Source organism: Sus scrofa, chromosome 12 (genome assembly GCF_054392235.1).
Source record: "Sus scrofa isolate SSC_HxYL_T2T_F1_AM1 chromosome 12, Sscrofa_HxYL_maternal_Yorkshire_Landrace_v2.0, whole genome shotgun sequence".
Taxonomy (NCBI): Eukaryota; Metazoa; Chordata; class Mammalia; order Artiodactyla; family Suidae; genus Sus; species Sus scrofa.
Window position 1 is genome coordinate 53998955 of NC_139394.1, and position 20026 is coordinate 54018980.

A 20026-nucleotide genomic window follows, 5' to 3' on the forward strand; every position below is an offset into this window, starting at 1 on the left:
ATGGGTCGTAAGAGAGATCTAATCATGATGTGTTCACCAGATTATAAGGTCCTGAAAAGTGACTCTCCCACATCTTCATTCAGGCCAGAATCCACCTAATTGTTGAGCTGTTAACACCCTTGTATAACTATGCCCTGAGGGAGGCAGTGGCTCTCAAGAATGATATTTCCCAGAGTTCTCTTCTAGGAGGAAGGATAGGCAGGATGGTTGTAGGGAGAGTATGTCTCTAGGGTCCAAGCCCTGGGCCGGCCTATTGTAAATGCTTTGTTGGCATATGGACCCTTCTCCTCTGCTGTTTTAGCACCAACTTAGAACCTCCCCTGGGGATCCAAGAATGTGGTACCAGTAAGCTATTGGTCATTCTATCAGGCTACGCAGAAGCTTTTTGATGTGAAATGTGCAAAGCAAAGGAACTGTAGTTCATCGTTCCTCTAGGATTTGACTTGAGTCGGGTTTGGGTGGTAGTTAGGCCTTCTTTGTCTACCATGCTGACGGGAGGTCTCACCTGTTTTTAGATTCATAGGGATGGCATGGGCCTAGAGGTTATCCAGTCCATTTCATGTGTGTACCACCTTTATACCTGCCCTGATGAATGGTCATTATCCTATGGCTTAGCACCTCCTGTGGCAGAGAGGTCACTCTGACTCTGTAGTGGGCCATGGTGAGGACTCTGAGTTCTGGCTGGATTTGACTCCAGGCTCCTCCACTCACTGCCTATAACTGACCTGGGACAGTTCTGGGACATAATTCCTCGTCTTTCAAATGGGAGTAATACTAATATCCTCATAAAGTTGTTGTGCGGATCAAATGCTTTAATATCTGGCAAATCCTTATAGCAGAGCCTAGCACATAGTTAGCACTAAAAGTCAATGCCAACTGTAACTGGTATCTCATTAACTCCTATTCCACTCATGTATTTGTTAGAACCACTCCAAAATCTATCAGACTATGTGCACATGGGAAATGATAAAACAGCATTTAATTACTTTTTCCTCTACCCAAGTTTCAAGTCACACCATTCGTTTGCTCTATTGTTACCTGCCCTGTGTTCAGATCCACAACACATATGTTAGTCCCGGCTGCGTCCAGCCCTGCAGGGAGAGCGTGATACAACAAAGCACATGACTCCTTTGCATCTAGAAAGTGGGGGACCAGGAGGCACTCTGTTCTGCAGAACAACGTCCCTAGGCTTTAGTCCACATGGCTTGTATTAGGGAAGGTGACACAGGTGAATGAGCAAAATCAGGTTCAGGCAATGATAAAGCTCTCTCTTCATGGTTGTGCTTTTGCACGTGTGCCAAATTTGTTGACTGCATCGTTCAGCAGTTTCAGTGGTGTCCAACATCTCCCATGTTTGTATGTATTTGTTGCATAAGAACTGTCTTAGTAAATTTTGATTGCAGAGCATTCATCTGGTGTCTGTGGATCAATCCAGTTCTGCAGACCATGTCCGCAGCAGGTCTCCAAGTTGAACAGTCACACTCAGGGGATGGGGCGGCAGGGTCTGTCTCCATCTTCCTGGGAACCTATTATTCCAGCCTTTGGTTATAGGGATGGGGCAACGGTGCTCTCTTCTGTAGCTACTTCCTGCTGGCTGGGGTGACGAGTACTGGGTGGCTGGACATGGTAGGTTCCTACTGTAGAGACTGGGAAAAAAAGAAAAATAAGGTTAAACAGAGGTTTGGAATGTAGGTTGGTAACTGGTACTGTTGAAGGAGGAGTGTCGTTTTATCCAAGTAGGTCTTAATGATTGATGTGCTATTAAGACATAACAGGAGTTGGATATGGCATTAAGACATAGCTATCGGTCCGTATACATGTTGTCTCCTTTCTGTTGTTATAAGAGGGGCACTTGAAAATGTAAGGTTGCAGCTGCCAGCTGATGCTGATACTACTTTGAGAACAGCTGGTGGCATCAAATCTGACAGGGTACATAAAGCTTAAAGTTCTTGGAGTTCCCATCATGGCTCAGTGGTTAACAAATCCGACTAGGAACCATGAGGTTGGGGGTTTGATTCCCTGGCCTCGCCCAGTGGGTTAAGGATCCGGCATTGCCATGAGCTGTGATGTACATCAGAGTTGCGGCTTGGATCCCCTGTTGCTGTGGCTGTGGTGTACAATGGTGGCTACAGCTCCGATTCGACCCCTAGCCTGGGAACCTCCATATGCCGCAGGAGCAGCTCTAGAAATGGCAAAAAGTCAAAAAAAAAAAAAAAAAGCTTAAAGTTCTTAGCACTACAAAGACTTGTCTAAAATTACTCCCATACTATTTTCTCATATGACCTTGGATGTCTGACCCACAACTATTCTATTCTGCCTTTTTCCTCTGCTAGCCAATGCAGATGCCACTGCAAATGATTTCGGTTTTTCTGGATATGAAAAGATATACGAATTTGGGTCCAGAAAAATCCTTACCTGAAATCTAACTCTCTGGAGGCCTGTCCTGTCGGTTTTCCCAGAGCACCGAGTGCCTCCCTCCTGATTGTCACGCTGGGCCCTGTTCAGGGGGTGCTGCGGGGCGGCAGCTGCAGTGGCTCACGTTTTCCTCCATGCAGAGGCTGATGGTAAGAGCCAAACTTCAGTTCACAGTGTTTCCTCATGGTCACAAGCTCAACCATAGTTTTGAGAGGCATTTCGTGACCATTTCGTCCCACGGAGCTAGGAATGAACATTCCTAGATCTGGCAAAGATTTTGCTGACGGGCAACTCCATATGCCGTGACTGGATGAGGCCTTAGTAACAGTTGCCAAAAAGTCTCTGGACCACCTACCTTCCTAGTCTGTTATGGTCCAGGAAAATATCCCCCCCTTGTTGCATTTTCCCATATCTAGAAATCCCTGATGTCATAGGGAACTGTATACCATTTTATCAGAGATTTCAGTTACAGATTTGGCAACGCAAGAAATAGCAGTTTTGTGAAAACAGTTAATACAAATGTAGATAGCAGTATTAGTAAAGTCATAAACGAAAATGTAAGTTAAGAGCTTTCACCCTGTTCAGCTGGCTTAGTCGTTTCTTATCTTTAAAGGAAATGATATACTGGCTTTGTCCATTCGGCCTAATTTCCTAGTGTTACTAGGCTGGTTTTTCCTAAATGGCTTAATTGTTCCCAACATCAAGGAGGCTTTAGAGTCAAATTAATAGAGCCTGGCATCCCCTGGCTGAAGTCTCACCTGTTGCTAATTGACCTTGAGTAACATTAAAAGAAAACATATTTATGGAGTTCCCCTCGTGGCTCAGTGGTTAACGAATCCGCCTAGGAACCATGAGGTTGCGGGTTCAATCCCTGGCCTTGCCCAGTGGTTTAGGGATCAGGCATTTCCGTGAGCTGTGGTGTAGGTTGTAGACGCAGCTCCGATCCTGCATTGCTGTGGCTGTGGCGTAGGCTGGTGGCTACAGCTCTGATTAGACCCCTAGGCTGGGAACCTCCATATGCCTCAGAAAGCGGCCCTAGAAATGGCAAAAAAAAAAAAAAGAAAAAAAAAAAAACCATATTGATGGCCTGGGTCAGAGCAGGATTTTAACTGGCCAGGTGAGGGGATCTCACCTAATACCATCAATAAGAGCTTTGGAAGGGAGAAACCCATCAGGGTAAATCAGACGTAAACAAATAACCATATGAGGCAGGTGTGGCGATCTAGGGAGAGTGATTTACTTCTATGTTGGCTTCTTTTGGTCCATGCATTGGGGTTTTTCTCATTAGAGCCTTGTTTTAGGGTGAGTTTGAAGTCAGCCATTCTGTCTATACCCCAGTCCAATGTAGAGGCCCTTCTCAAGTGAGACATATAAATTTAAGAGGTAATTTTCTTCACTTTCCTTGTGCATGTGGCACTTAGAAATTCCTGATAAGAAACCTTTTAGGCTGGAGACAACCCCTTAAATGATGCTTTTCCAGACTGTGTATATAGTCCCCTGGTTATCCTGGGACATCTGATATTTGCCCAGAGACAGATTACAGCAATCAGCTTCAGAAAAAGCTTCGATTATTGTTCTTAATACCTCAAAGGTTATAATGAGGTAACAGTGGCAAAGAACTATTTGGGAGGTGAGTTTTAGACAGTCATCTCAATACACAAACCTAGAATATGAGTCAAAACAGTCTTTTTCTTTAAAACTACCCTCATTTTCACCAAACATAGCCAAATTAGGACTGTAGAAAGTCTCCCCCAAATGGAAAACACACTACTTCTTTTTCATTATTGGGATTTCCAGGGAGCCGGGAGGAGCCAAGCAGCTGTCTTAGATTTCCCACAGCCCTGACTTCAGAAAACCTTGTAACAGAGACCGAATCCAAATTCAAGTTTTGCACGAGCTTACTTTTAAAACTAGTTTACTGAAATTTTAACCTTAGTCCTGACCATGCCCCAAATTCTTCTCATTGTCCACGTCCCACAAACCTTCCATCACTTCTTGTATCCATATTATTCTGCCCCCATCTTTCCCTTCAAAATAACAAGCTATAAGACAGATGGACTTTCTTTTCTCTTAATAAAATGCCATTACCTTCCTCCATTCAACCTAGGTACAATAAGGTATTATACGTAATGTTGGTAACGCTGAAGACATGTCTATATTAGATCAACACACTTTCATCTTAAGGTCTCACAATGAATATCGAATTTTTCCCCAGCTCACGTGAACCAAAAATTAATTGACTTTAGGTATTTTGAGAAGTTATGTAAGCACTTAATTTCCTTCAAGCCAACTAAGTAGAGGTCTTTTATGAATTCATATTGGCAATGCCATATATGCACGATACACCCAACGACCCATACAAACAAGCAAAACAGAGACCTCCTATTTCCCATTTCAAAGGTTTAGCCACAAATAAGGTACAACTGTGTAAAATAGTCAGTTCCATGAGATGCTGGATTCATATTTATGTTCCTGCAAGGGTTCCAAATTGTGCCTTTCTACACCCCACGTGGATTAAACAGAAACGGAGAGAGAGGCCCTAGACTGATGGGCGCACTTTAAATTTGCTCCGACATGATGCCAACATTCTGGGCGCACAGTACCTTCACCTGGAAACCAAGGATCATACTGAACCATGGCTTAAACAACTCCTCTATCTTAGACTCTGTTCCCCAGGCCCCTGACGGTTTTGTCCTGCATTTAAGTAACTGAATATAATGTTGACTTTCTTGTGATGGATTCTTCCCCATTGTTATCCTGGTTTAAAGTTTCTACTTGCCGCTCACGGTCATGACTCCATGGAGTGCAAGGCTACCGTTTCCACCGTCTGTAGTTTCACCTCTTCCTGCTCATGGCGACCTTCTCTTCCAGCCCCACGTTGAGCGCCACTCTGCTGTGTCCAGCACTGCAGGGCAATGGGGAATCCTGGAAGAGGGAGGGCGAAGTAGAACAAAGCACACAAGACTCTTTTGCATGTAGGAAGTGGGGGGCCAGAAGGCACTCTGTTCTGCAGAACAAAGGCCCTAGGCTTTAGCCCACATGACTTTAATTAGGGAAGGTGATGTAGATTAATGAGCAAAATCAGGTGCAGGTCATGCTAAAGCTCTCTCTTCGTGGTTGTGCTTTTGCCCATGCGCCCAATGTGTTTACTGCATCGTTCAGCAGCTTCAATGGTCTCCAGCAAGGGTCCAGGACCTGGGCTCCCCAGACAAAGGTAAGGTGACATCTTACTTCTGATTTTATTTACCTGAGGCCTCTCTCTTTTTTCTTGATGAATCTGGCTAAATGTTTATCAGTTTTGTTGAGCTTTTCAAAGAATCGGGTTAGTTTCCTTGACCTTTCATATTGTTTTTAAAGTCTCTGTTTATTTCGGTCCTGATCTTTATGATTTTCAGTTTTACATGAACTTTTGGATTGTTTCTTCTTCTTTATCTAGTTGCTTTAGTTGGAAGATTTGATTGTTTATTTGAAATGTTTAAATGTGTGTCCTGAGGTAGGCCTGTATCATTATAAGCTTCCCTCTTAGAATGCTTTTGCTGCCTGCCGTAGATGTTGGCATGTTGTATCCATTTTCATTGGTCTCAAGGTATTTTTTGATTTTCTCTTTGAGTTCTCTGTTGACCCATTGCTTGTTTAATAGTATGTGTTTAGTATTTGTGGGTTTTTTTTCAGCTTCATTCTTATAGTTGATTTCTGGCTTCATCATGTTGTGATCAGAAGTGATGCTTGACATGCTTCCAGTATTGTTAAAGTTATTGAGACTTGCATTGTGGCCTAACATGGGATCCATCCTGGAGACTATTGCATGTGCATTTGAGAAGAATGTATATTCTGATGCTTTTGGAAAGTAGATATGCTCTGCTGCTTTTGGATTGAATCTATTGTATATATCTATTAAATCTGTCTGCTCTCTGAGTTCCCATTGTGGCACAGCCGAAATGAATCCGACTGGGAAGCATGAGGTTGCAGGTTCGATCCCTGGCCTTGCTCAGTGGGTTAATGATCCAGCATTGCCATGAGCTGTGGTATAGTTTGCAGATGTTGCTTGGGTCTGGCATTGCTGTAGCTGTGGTGTAGGCTGGCAGCTCCAGCTCCAATTTGACCCCTAGCCTGGGAATCTCCATATGCTGTGGGTGCAGCCCTATAAAGCACAAAATAAATAAATAAAATAAAATAAAAAGGGATAGTTTGGGGGGTTGTGATTAGCATATGCACACTGTGGTATATGGAATGACTGGCCAACAGGGCCCTGCTGTATAGCACAAGGAACCCTGCCCAATATTCTGTGACAATTTGTGTGGGAAAAGAATCTGAAAAAGAATGGATGCATGTACATGTCAAATTGAAGCACTTTGTTGTGCAGCAGAAATTATCACAACATTGTAAATCAACTATAAAAACTTTTAAAAATGTAACAAGGGGCACAGTTCTGGAGTTGCCACTGTGGCACAGCACGTTAAGGATCTGGCATTATCACAGCTGTGGCATAGGTTGCAAGTGTGGGTAAGATTTGATCCCCGGCCTGGGATGTGGTCCGGGTTGGCCATTTTAAGACAACTTCATGTATATTCTAAGACGGAGCTTTTCCTTTCTAGCTTTTCTTTTCTTTTTCTTTTCTGAAAGAAGAGCAAGGCAAGCACTGGCCACAGAGATGGTGGGGTGGGGCTATGATGGGTCTCAACTCTGATGACACGTGTAGCAGCTGCACTTAGAGGAACAAGTGCAGAGTCAGAGACCCACTCTGGGAAGGGAAACCACTGGTGACCCAGGAGATGACTTTCATCAGGCATCTGCAGTAGAGCCACAAGCGTGTTCAGAGTGTGGAGTTTTCTAGCACCCACTGCCCCCGGTGCCCCTCAGTCCGCAATGTCTTCCCACTGAAAGCTCACAGACCATTGTGTCCCAATAGTTATCCCTCTCTCCATCCCTCCACCAAGCTTATAGTGACCTTCTCATAAAAGTTCTGAGAAAAAAATCTACCCAAGTGAGAATGACTTCATACATTTTCTACTGGCTCAAGAGGTGATTTCCTTCACACAAACTATCCTAATTTAGCAGAGGCTTTTTGTGGCTTCAGTAAAGTGCCATTTCAGACATCGTTGACCAAAGGAGATCATTTTGGACGGATGGGGTAGCTCTCTAGATCAGCGCAAGAGCCAGGCAGATAATAACATTTCTGAAAGGAAATCCCAGAGCTACGAGACCACTTCCTTCCCCTTTCTCAGCAGATGCTCCTGAGGGGACGTAAAGGGCATGGAATAATTACTAAGCTCCAAGCTCCCACAGAGGGCTCATTTGGAGGCTACCTGGGAAATAGAGAAATAGCACAAGTTCCCTTACAGCCCAGGGCTGAGAACCCTAAGGTTATGCCAGAGGTCCTGATGCTGATGAACAGAAACATCCCCATCACCAACCCGGCAGCAGAGGCAGGCATCCTGGACCTGAGCCTGTTAGTATGTTCATTGTTGCACATAGGAATAGCCTTTGAGCGCTTGAGAAGGGTTTTATTTTAATTTCCAGTGTTGTAGCACATTGAGGAAGGGGCAGTAGGTCATCAGGGTAGATCTCGGGCAGGAAGGTAAGCTCCGCAGCTGGGGTAGAACACAAGCACCAACACAGCCCAGTGTGTGTTTGTACAACAGCTAGCACAGACCAGGCTATCCTAGTGCAGTGAGGGTTATGAAGATAAATAAGGCATACTCTCCATCTGTGAAATGTCAAAGTCAAGTAGGAAGGAAAAGCCCTAGAACTGGTTAAGAAAAGTATAATGAAATCTTGACCTTGTACTGTTTGGGAGGAAGGATGATGTAAACCCAAAGTGTTTTTGACCAGAAGACAAGAGGTCCCCTAGGAAGTTTATGGGAGCCACCAAATTGAGGGGAGCGTGCACAGAAAATAGGTGGTGGGGGAGAGCAGGTAAGAGAGGGTCTCTGCAGGCTTGATGAGTCCAGAACGGCTCTACAAACAAGGACAGCAGGGGTATTTAGAGCCAGCCTCTCTGGACAGGGCGAATGGACTGGTGAGAGAAGTTTCTTTGACACACTGAAAATCCCAGAGCGAATCCTTTAGGATGACTACGGATTTAATATTCTAGCCCCCACAGGGAGACTCAGAAAGTCAGGCACTCTAAAAAAAAGGGGGAGAGTCTGTTTTACAGCCAGTACAAGGTTCTGGACCTCTTGAATATAGTGTCAGTGGATAGCACCCCTCCTTCCATCCACCCATGAATTCAGGGGAGCTATGTTTTTGCTTCCCTCATGTTTATGGAACTCAGTTTTCTAAAGGTAAAATGGAGTTGAATTATGCATCTTCCTGTGTTCACACCTTCATGCACTGGTATCTATTTCTTGGACATCTCTTTGGAGCCAGGCATTATCTTAGGCACGGGGGAATCACATGATGAGCAGAACACACAAGGACCCTGACTTCTTGCAGGTTTCATTCTGGTGCTGAAGCTGGACTTAATGAAGTAGGTATAATCAGTTATAGCGGTATTGAAAGAAGGGCAGTGAAGGTTGATACTGGAACCCCCAGCAGGATGCAGAAAGCTTGAGAAGTTCTGTTAGGGACATTTGTGCTGGAACCTCAGGGAGGAGCAGGACTTGTTGGGAGGTAGTGCTAGAGAGAATGTTCCAGGCAGAAGGAAGAATAGCTGAGAACAACCAGAGATGAGGACTAGGGAGTGGAGTTGAGGGGAACCTGTGTGTTCAGGAAGCTGATGAATATCATAGTTGATGCTAGCAAAGCAGGCAGTGTTGGATTGATGGGCGTGTTGAATGGACAGGTCCCAGAGAGACAGTCAAGGTCAGGCAGGCACTGATGGAGGAACTCAGAGCACCCAGGATGGCATCTGCTGGCCATCAGAGGGAGAGCCCTGGGTCCAAATGGACTGCTAGTTGGCCAGTCGGAAGCTATGTAAGCCCAAATGTCAGCTCTGCCTCCCTTGCTCCCTTCTAAAGCACAGGCCACAGTGCCTGGAAGTAAGAGTCACAAGAGAAAAGAGCAGATGCAGATTCTGCTATTTATCCGTGTGAGACTTTTGGGGCACCTCATTCTTTGAGCCACAGCTTCTGCATGAGCACAGGATGACAGCAGCGTCTGCTTCCAGTGGCTCTGGAGGGCATTTAAGGTGTTCCCGAGTTACGGCTTCTGGTCGGACCACCTGAATGCAAGTTCCCTTCCTTTCACACTGTCTCCCCACCAACCTCCTTCCCCTTCTCCTCCACAGGGAGGCGCTGGCAGGAACCTCCTCTGCTGTTTGACTTTGTAGGAGATGCTCTTTATTGGGGGAATATCTTGCTTTGAGCCTGTCCTCGGGTCCAGCAGAGCCAGGCCTGCAGCCCAGTGTCCAAGTCCTGTCCTGTCCAGGTGAAGGGGCACACCCTCAGAGGTCCCTGCATCCTGCTGTGTGTCAGGCCCTCCTCTTGCTGGCCACTCAAGGCATTGCTCACCCCTCTCCCCTTCTCTGCTCCTGTGTGTTGCTGTGGGGACATATTGCTGACAGATCTGCTAGGTTGTACTTTTGATAGCAGGTTTTGTCTCCCTTTCCTAAAGGAGGATTATTCACTGTCATTCTTCGCTCCCATGTCACTTGCCCTGCCTCCCCGTGGTAGGTTATAGCTCTGCATCCCTCTGCTGTCTGGTTGGCCATGAAGCTGAGTGGATATGATGTGTGCCAGTTGCACACAAAAGCTTTACGAACCATTGTGCATTTCCATAAGCTCTCTTGCTCTTTTCTTTTTCCTTAAGTGTCCCAAATGTGGGCTGCTTCTTCAGCCTGGGTCCCAGAATGAAGAAGAAGCATGAAGCAGTCCTAATCAGAGCCACATAAAACTTTGAGTTGCCATGCAACGTAAGCGAGGAAATAAATCTTTGTTTTTGTGAGCCACTGAGATTTGCAGGTAGTTGCACCATGGTATGACCAAGAAAAGAATGATTACCACATTTTCTTCCTGAGTCTTTTTGAAAATGATTTTTAATTTTTTTTTCATCATAGCTGGTTTACAGTGTTCTGTCAGTTTTGTACTGTACAGCATGGTGACCTGGTCACACATACATGTATACATTCTATTGTCTCACATTATCATGCTCCATCATGAGTGACTAGATATAGTTCCCAGTGCTCTACAGCGGGATCCCATGGCTTATCCACTCCAAAGCCATAGTTTGCATCTATTAACCCCAGATTCCCGGTCCATCCCACTCCCTCCCCGTCCCCCTTGGCAACCACAGGCCTGCTCTCCAAGTTCATGATTTTCTTTTCTGTGGAAAAGAAAAGCTTTTGATTCTTATGTTAGCAATATGCCATAGTTCCTGACATGTAGCATTATTATTATTATTTTCGAAGCATTCCGAAATTTGGGTTTTTAGTTCTTCTTTGGACCCTAGAGTTATTTGGTAGAGATAATTCAGCTATTTCCCGGTTGAAAGGCCATTTTTTCCCTGAGATTGTTCTGCTTTTATTGCCTCCTTTTCAGAGGTCATTAGTTGAATTATGGCTGCTTTTTGTCATTTATTGAAATTTTCTTTGTGGCTTCATATGGTGTCTTTTCTTCCCTATATGTTCTTGAAAAGTGCATGAAAGTGCTTGAAAGTGACGTGTGTTTATTACTACTATTGGAACACGGTGATGTGTGTGTGTGTGTGTGTATACACATACATATATTCACATGTCTTACTATTTTGTTTGGAAGTATCTATCCTTATTTACTTTTTTCTGTTTTTCATTTTTTAAAAGTTTTATTGAAGTGTAGTTGATGTACACTGTTGTGATAATTTCTGCTGTACTTACTTACTTTTTAACCACTTGCTCTGCCTTAGACTTTAGAGAAGGTTTTTGTCTCTTTTTATTAAAGAGTTTGTATTTCTTGTATCTTCTATAGTTTCCACTTCAAGAAAATATCTGCTGTGTATTTAGTGCTTAGATATTAAAGATAGTATACTTTTAATGATTTCATTGTGAATGTAGGCTTTATTATTCTAAAGTAATCTGCATACTGTTTAATGGTTTTGGTCCTGATTCCTGCCTTGTTTGAGAAAAAGATCCATTCTTTTTTTTACATTAGCCCCCAGAGTTTACTCACCATTTTCAACTTTTCTGAATTGCTTTACTTTAGCTGTTTCTCTTATGTACAGAGTAGAATTGGGTTTTGCTTGGTGAGTCGAGTTAGAGTTTTTCTTTTAAAAGGTGCATTGAGGAGTTCCCGTCGTGGCGCAGTGGTTAACAAATCTGACTAGGAACCATGAGGTTGCGGGTTTGGTCCCTGCCCTTGCTCAGTGGGTTAGGGACCCGGTGTTGCCGTGAGCTGTGGTGTAGGTCGCAGACGCGGCTCGGATCCCACGTTGCTGTGGCTGTGGTGTAGGCTGGCAGCTACAGCTCCAATTAGACCTCTAGCCTGGGAACCTCCATATGCCACAGGTGCGGCCCTAGAAAAGAAAAAAAAAAAAAATAGGTGCATTGAGCTCTTTTATTCACGTGACTGATATGTTTGAAATAGGTCTGCCGTATGATTTTACCTGTCATATTACTTTATGACCTTCAGCATGTAGTCTGTTTCCTGTCTTTCCCTCTCACCGTGGAATGTTTTTCATTATGCTACTACCCAAATATAACATATCCCCCGTGTTTCCTCCCTTTAGACCATATCTTTGCCCCTTGGTGTAAACTGCAATGAAGTTACTTTGTAACATTTATTCTCCTTTTCCACCATCCAATACTGTTTTATTAATAGTATTATCTTTTAGTTTTTCTTTATTCTCCTGAATAAACTTAAACATCTACTTGATAGATCTGCTTATATATTTTATTTCTTTTCTCGGAACAGTTCCTCAAAGAAAATCGGAAACTTATTATACTTTCTACTTTTTTCCTTCTTCCATTTCTTGGTGAGTTATTTCCATGTTATTAGAGATATTAATTTATGTAATATTTTGTCACCTTTAGCCACATATTCTGGTATGTGTGTGTGTGTATGTATATATATATATATTTTTTTTTACTAGTCTTTTTGTTGATGTTACTTCAACCCTTTCTTGATTATCCAAAACTCATATTGTAGTAGTTTCCACAGGAAGGGCTTATGGGAACAACATTCCTGGAGTTTCCTTATGTTTTAAACTCTGCTCATAACCCTTATATCCAAAGTACAGATTGGCTGCCATAAAATCCTTGAAGTCCCTATATATCTTTGAGTTTCTTAGAATGCTCTTTTATTCCTTTATGGCATTAAATGTTGCTGTCCAATTGATGCCAACTGATTTTTCCCCCTTATCAGTTCCTTGACTTTTTGGATAGGGGAGGAGCAGCTGGTTGCCAGAGGATTCTTTTTTTATTTTAAAGGTTTAATAGGGAGTTCCCGTCATGGCGCAGTGGTTATCGAATCCAACTAGGAACCATGAGGTTGCGGGTTCGGTCCCTGCCCTTGCTCAGTGGGTTAAACGATCCGGCGTTGCCGTGAGCTATGGTGTAGGTTGCAGACGCGGCTCGGATCCCGCGTTGCTGTGGCTCTAGCGTAGGCCGGTGGCTACAGCTCCGATTGGACCCCTAGCCTGGGAACCTCCATATGCCGCAGGAGCGGCCCAAGAAATAGCAACAACAACAACAACAACAACAAAAAAAGACAAAAAAATATATATAAATAAATAAAGGTTTAATAATTTTACCAAAGTATGTTTTGGAGGTAACTGTTTTGTATCAATTTTCCCAAGTATAAGGTACGTCTCTTCAGCATATAGAGTAAGGTCTCCTTTTATTCAGGGAAGTTTATTTAAATGCGGGGGTTTTTTGTTTGTTTGTTTTTTGTTTTGCTTTTGAGGGCCACACCTGCAGCACATGGAGGTTCCCAGGCTAGGGGGTCTCATCGGAGCTGCAGCTCCCAGCCTACCCCTCAGCCAGAGCCACATCAGATCCGAGCCACCTCTGCAACCTACACCATAGCTCAGCTCAGGGCAATGCCAGATCCTTAACCCACTGAATGAGGCCAGGGATTGATTCTGCAACCTCATGGTTCCTAGTTGGATTTGTTTCCACTGCGCCACGATGGGAACTCCTTGAATTTGTAAACTTAAATATTTCTTCTATTCCAATGTTTCGTTTACTTCTATGGAGACTCTGCTTGTAATGTACTGAATATCCTTTTTTTTAGTTTTCTATAACTGCCACTTTCTAACTCTTTTATCTCATTTAAACTTTTTGTTTCTTTTGGAGTTCCCGTCGTGGCTCAGTGCCTAACGAATCCGACTAGGAACCATGAGGTTGCAGGTTCGATCCCTGGCCTCACTCAGTGGGTTAAGGATCGGGCGTTACCGTGAACTGTGGTGTATGTTGCTGCCGCAGCTCAGATCTGGCGTTGCTGTGGCTGTGGTGTAGGCCAGCGGCTACAGCTCCAATTAGATCCCTGGCTTGGGAACCTCCATATGCCATAGGTGCAGCCCTAGAAAAGACAAAAAACAAAAACAAAATTTTGTTTCTTTTACTTTTAAAATTGCTGTCTTTTACATTCTTTATAATGATTTCTAGATTGTTCATTCTCCTTTGAATTCTTTGCAATTGCATTTTCATTGAAGAAGTAACTTGTTCTTCAGTTTCTTTCCAGAGTTTTCTCAGGTCTTATTTCACATCTTCCTGTAGTCAATTTCTTCCCTGAATTTCTTTATTTCTCTTTTGTAATAGTCTTTCATAAATCTTAACTGTTCAATTCAATTAAAAAAATTCTTGATGTATTGTGCAGGGATTTTTCTCTATAGTGACACTTTCCTAGGGAATTCTCTTCTGATAAAAAGCTTAAGTTTTTTCTTATTTAAAAAAAATCTTTCTGGGGAGTTCCCATCATGGCACAGCAGAAACAAATCCAACTAGGAACCAAGAAGATGTGGGTTCAATCCCTGGCCTCGCTCAGTAGGTTAAGGATCCGGCATTGCCGTGAGCTGTGGTGTAGGTCGCAGATGCAGCTCAGATCCTGCGTTGCTGTGGCTGTGGTATAAGCCAACAGCTGTAGCTCTGATTTGACCCCTAGCCTGGGAACCTCCATATGCCGCAGGTGTGGCCCCAGAAAAGACCAAAAAAAAAAAAGACAATAAAAATTAAAAAAATTAAAAACAATTTTGCATTCAAGTAACTATTACTGCTACTGAGGGGAGACAAAATAGATTTTAAAAATCTGTGGGTAATACAGGGACATGAGAATATTCAAGTGGGAATTGAACAAAATTGAATTTGTTGAGAGGAAAAAAATCATAAAAATTCTGTAGACAAAATACTGTAAAAGTTTGGTGCAGGGACAACATTTTTTTATATGGTAGAACTGATGAAATTGTATGTAGTAGGTGCCATTGGTGTGGAAATGTGTGAAGTTCTACCAGTCAGAAAGAAAACTCCCCCATACTGAATTGCCTCTCTCATTAGGGGAACACAGACTCCCTATTCCCAGTGTTTCTTTCCATACAAAGTCCTCTTCCATTAGACCAGCAGCCATGATTTATCTAGTGACTTATCTGATTGCTGAATTTGGGGCCTCAGCTTCTCCCTTCTCATCAGAAATCTGATTACTTTCAGGAAAGACCCATTTAGCTCTGTTCTTCCCAGTTTTTTTTTTTTTACTTGAATATATACTTTTTATTTTTATTTTTTCATTGTAGCTGGTTTACAGTGTTCTGTCAGTTTTCTACTGTACAGCATGGTGACCCAGTTACACATAACTGTATCAATTCTTTTTATGTTTTATAGGGACAGGCGCTTCCCCCGTGGGAGAGTCCCATCATTGTCCAGCAAAGCCTATGAGAGGGGAAATAGATTTCTTTTTGGAAGTGTATTAAAATGCTCACTTAGTGAACACAGCCAAGATTCATTCCCCACCTAGTCTTTTTCAGTTAACGATGGTAATTTTTCTCCCTCAATCTGACTGATCGACTCCATGTCTAACCCTCAGTTGGTTTCACATGTGCAAAAGGAATGGGATTTTCAAATATGGGACCGTCCCAGGCAGTAACATCACTTCCTGCTCAAGCAGCTTTAGTGGTTTTTTATAAGACACAGAATAAAAGTCCAGATCCTTTTCTTTTCTTTTCTTTCCTTTCCAGACGTTCCAACTTTGACCCTCAGGTCCCTTTCCCAGGATTATCTCAGGTTGCAAACCCTCCTCCGCTCAAAGCTCCCGCTCCCCACCTCTGAACCAGACCAAGGCTTCCTATTGCTGTAACTTTGCTCAAGAGTTTGCCTTAATGTGCTGCCCATGTCCATCTGGTGAGATCCTGAACTACATTCACGGCCCAGAAAGCCTTCCTTTCCTGTCTCAGTCTGCTTGGTATCAGAAGTGTGTGTGTGTGTGTGTGTGTGTGTGTGTGTGTGTGTGTGTGTGTGTGCGCGCGCGCGCGCGCATTCAACCCGGTATTGAGACTCTGGAGACTAGAGATTACAATTTCTTCTTTGTCATTATAGATAACTTGAGTTATTTTACATATCTTTACTCAGTAGCTCTTTGATTATTAAATGGGTTTCTGGCAAAATAGATACCATGAAACTGTGTCTTCAGAATATTGACTTTGAGGCACAATAGATCAGAACAGGTAAAGTCTGGGGTCTGAGAGTGATCTCAAGGCAGCTGAATGGGTGAAGAACCCTGAATCAAAATTTTATAGGATTCTAATAAGGTAGTTATGTCTATCCCATGAGATTGAAATTGTTCTGCAGTTATGAATTATCACTGTCTTATTTGCCTAGCCCTCTGCCAGGTTGAGGGTTGGAATGAAGGAAGGAAGGAAGGGAAAAAAGCTTCTAAACTTTCCTGAGAGTGTAGCTGAAGAAGAAGAAACTACACCTAAATAAATCTGGGACAGAAAGGAGTATAGAGAAATAAACCAAGAAATCTTGTCTAACTTCCTTAAATTGTATCTCCCACACTTCCTAGTCAATTGCATCGAGTAGGGTCCAATAAAAATGCAGTGCGCATAGTATGTGCACAAATAACTTAAGATCATTCTTTTTCATCTCTCGAGTTAAGAGACTGGCACTCTCATCCATCATCTAGAGTGAAACGTGTTTAGATAATGTTAATGGGAACGCACACTCCCTGTTCCGGTGTTTCTCCCCAAGTCTCTTTCTCTGACTTCCTTGCACATGGCAGGAGGGAACCAGAGCAGCGTGTTTGAGTTCCTCCTCTGGGGACTCTCCGAGCAGCCAGCGCAGCAGCACATGCTCTTTCTGCTGTTCCTGTGGATGTATGTGGTCACTGTGGCTGGGAATCTGCTCATTATCCTGGCCATTGTTACCCACACCCATCTCCACACACCCATGTACTTCTTTCTGGCCAGCCTGTCCTGGGCAGACATCCTTTTCACCTCCACCACCGTGCCCAAGGCCCTGGTGAACATCCAGACCCAGAGCAGGTCCATCTCCTATGCAGGGTGTCTGGTTCAGCTCTACTTCTTCTTGACGTTTGGGGACATGGACATATTTCTCCTGGCTGCCATGGCCTATGACCGCCACGTGGCCATCTGCCACCCTCTCCACTACACCATGGTCATGAGCCGCCAACGCTGTATCGTCCTGGTTACCGCCTGCTGGACCCTTACAAGTCTTGTGGCCATGACACACACTTTCCTCATATTCCGACTTTCCTTCTGCTCTAAGAAGATCATTCCAGATTTCTTCTGTGACCTGGGACCCCTGATGAAGTTGTCTTGCTCTGACACGCGGGTCAATGAGCTTGTGCTCCTCTTCTTGGGGGGAGCAGTCATTTTAATCCCCTTTATGCTCATCCTGGCCTCTTACATCCATATCGTTTCAGCCATCTTCAGGGTCCCCTCTGCCCAAGGAAGGTACAAGGCCTTCTCTACCTGTGGATCCCACCTTGCTGTTGTTGCCTTGTTCTTTGGGACTGTGATCAGGGCTTATCTGTGCCCCTCATCCTCGTCCTCCAACGCAGTAGAAGAGGATACAGCAGCTGCTGTCATGTATTCAGTGGTGGCTCCCCTGCTAAACCCTTTCATTTACAGCCTGCGAAACAAGGACATGCAGGGAGCCCTGGGGAGACTTCTGAGGGGCAAAGTCTCCTCATGGGGACAGTGACTTTGCAGAGAAACTGTGCGAATTCTCCATCTCTTCACTGAGGATTGCCACAGAAATTTCTACCTCAGGTGTCTCAATTCTAAGTCTCACATACACCTTATTGCCACTCCCCTCCCCCTGACGCTCCACCATGGGTTTGATATTCTTAGGAAAATCAAGGTTTGGCATCTTTCTTTAAAGTTAGTCTGTTAAGAGTTGTTTCTTTATTCACGTGTTTTACTTGTAAGTTTTCATAAGGAAAAGTATCTTCTATGATGTTCATAATTCTAAAGTCTGTGCAGCCTTTTATTCTAATAATTAAAACTTGATCAGTGAGGTCATGGAAAGTAGGTTAATAATCAAAATATTAGCAAGTAAGGTCAATATTGGATGACAAAGAGTTTACAACTGGAAGGGAACAAGTATATTTTTCCTATAAAAAGAGGAAATTACTGGAGTTCCTGTTGTGGCTCAGTGGTTAACGAATCTGACTAGGAACCATGAGGTTGTGGGTTTGATCCCCGGCGTCGCTCAGTGGGTTAAGGATCCAGCATTGCTGTGGCTGTGGTGTAGGTTGGCAGCTATAGCTCTGATTAGACCCCTAGCCTTGGAATTTTCATATGCCGTGGGTGCGGCCCTAAAAAGACAAAAAAAGAAAAAAAGAGGAGATTACATAAGTACATTATATGAGAGTTATGAATCTAAAATATTGCAATCATTAAAGTTCTCAACATTACAGGGATAACCTACTTTATTTTCAGTGAACAGATTTATGAACAGTTTATAATGAGAAGATAAAATAAATAAACTTAAGGTAAAAATTATGGTAACTTGTATGTAGCTACTTTTTAACCTTCTTCTGTATCTGTTTAAATCATGGCTGATTTTCACCTTCACAGTAAGAGAATCTTGTATTTTCTCAAGGTTCTTTCTCTTGAAAGGGGTGCCCTCTCTGAATGTCTCTCAGAGACCCTGGTCCTGGAGGCCCTCCAAGCAGCAGGTTATTCTTTTCAGAAGCAAAGTAGGGCCCCATCTCTGCTTCCCCCACCCCCAGACATAACTCTTGCATCATTTTCCTGAGTCCACACTTTTGTGCCTCTCTGGAAAGCTCGTTTCCCAACTCTCCAAGTAGCTGACACCCCCTCCTCCATCTGGTCTCAGCTCAAGTATCTCTCAGACCAACCAACCTAAGAAGTTGCCTGCTCCTCCTCCATTATTCTCTATTTCAGATTAGTCTAAAATAGACACACATCAGTTTGTGGTTCTTTTTCCCTTGTCTCTTTGCTTTCAGAAGATCTCTTCTGGACTGTAGGAGAGCAGGCAGTCAGGTCCATCTTGTTCATGGCGACTCCCTAGCACCTAACCCAACACCTGCCATCACTAAATTATACAAACAAGGGAGTCCCCCTTGTGGCTCATCAGGTTAAGAACCCGGCCAGTATCCATGAGGATGAGGGTCTGGTCCCTGGCCTCACTCAGTGGGTTAAGGATCCAGCATTGCTACAAGCTGTGGTGTAGGTTGAAGATGCGGCTCAGATCTGGCGTTGCTGTGGCTGTGCTGTAGGCCGGCAGCTGCAGTTCCAATTTGACCCCTAGACTGGAAACTTCCATATGCCACAGGTGTAGCCCTAAAAAGCAAAAATAATATAAAATAAAAAATAAATAAAATGAAAGAAGAAAGGAACAATCATAACTTGCCCAAGCAGCAAGCATAACTGAGGTTTTTTGTTGAGAGGTGCTGGAGTTCGGGCCACTTCCAAAAAGGGGTTCACGTTGTAACCAAGTTCAAGGACTTTGGCAGCAGGACAGAGGCCGACTGTCCTTGGGAAGGCTGGGTCATGGCACTGACAACTGTGACCACTTTATAATTTGACCAGTGAAGGGTTTGTTATTGTTAGATTTGAAAAGTAAAGGAACTTGGGGCCTACAACACATCCATAAATTAATCATGGCCCATCCAGTAGTGGAATCAGGCACATGCCTGCAAGAATTCATATTCTCCTCCAGCAGAGTATCTGTGGAATAACTCTGTGCTAAATGAGGACTCCAAAGTGAGATGGTGGTTTTTAGCTATCAACTGAGAGACTAGAGACATTTTGCTTGAAATCTGTTTGGAGGTAGTGAGCTCCCCATCACAGAGGAGATGCAAAGACAAGACCAGGTGTTAACTGGACAGAGATGCTAAAAATACAGTACCTCTATGGAGAGGGTAGGTAGGCTCTGAGTCTGTGGGATAAAAGCTTGGTCAGAGGGAGGACAGACTGAGGGATCTGTAGTTTGGGACACCCAAACTCAGCTTGTTCACCTAAAATAGGGACAGAGGGGGGAGGAAAATGGAGGAGGCACAATGTGAGGAAGGAGAGAGAGAGAGTCTGGCTTATTCCTTGTAAACAAGACTCATTTCCCAAGACCCTTGCTCATTACTCTTGTTCATCTGGAGAAGCTGTCTTGGGATTCCTTCCCTGAGGACTCTCCCAAAACTGATAAATAGGCCTGTCACAGTCTGATTCAGACCCTTCCTTTCTGAACTTGAGCTTCAGGCATCAGTACTCAGGTCTCCCAGCTTCA

At 43.7% G+C, this 20026-nt stretch overlaps 2 protein-coding genes across 3 annotated transcripts in view; both read left to right on the plus strand.

Annotated features, from left to right (window-relative positions):
* The window catches only part of LOC100517239 (olfactory receptor 3A10), a 179489-nt gene that overhangs the window by 99105 nt on the left and 60358 nt on the right, over positions 1–20026 (plus strand). Inside the window, exon 1 of one of the 2 annotated variants that reach the window (XR_014821596.1) lies at positions 5555–5629. The exons of the other annotated variant lie outside the window; for it this stretch is intronic. The gene's annotated coding sequence lies outside the window, so the exon portion shown is untranslated. Of the gene's footprint in view, positions 1–5554; positions 5630–20026 lie in introns of those variants that run through there. 2 annotated transcript variants of the gene reach the window in all.
* On the plus strand, positions 14180–18114 carry LOC100514870 (olfactory receptor 1P1-like). The gene has a single exon (XM_021067668.2). The coding sequence runs from the start codon at positions 16529–16531 to the stop codon at positions 17477–17479; it is 951 nt and encodes a 316-aa protein (XP_020923327.1). The 5' UTR covers positions 14180–16528; the 3' UTR covers positions 17480–18114.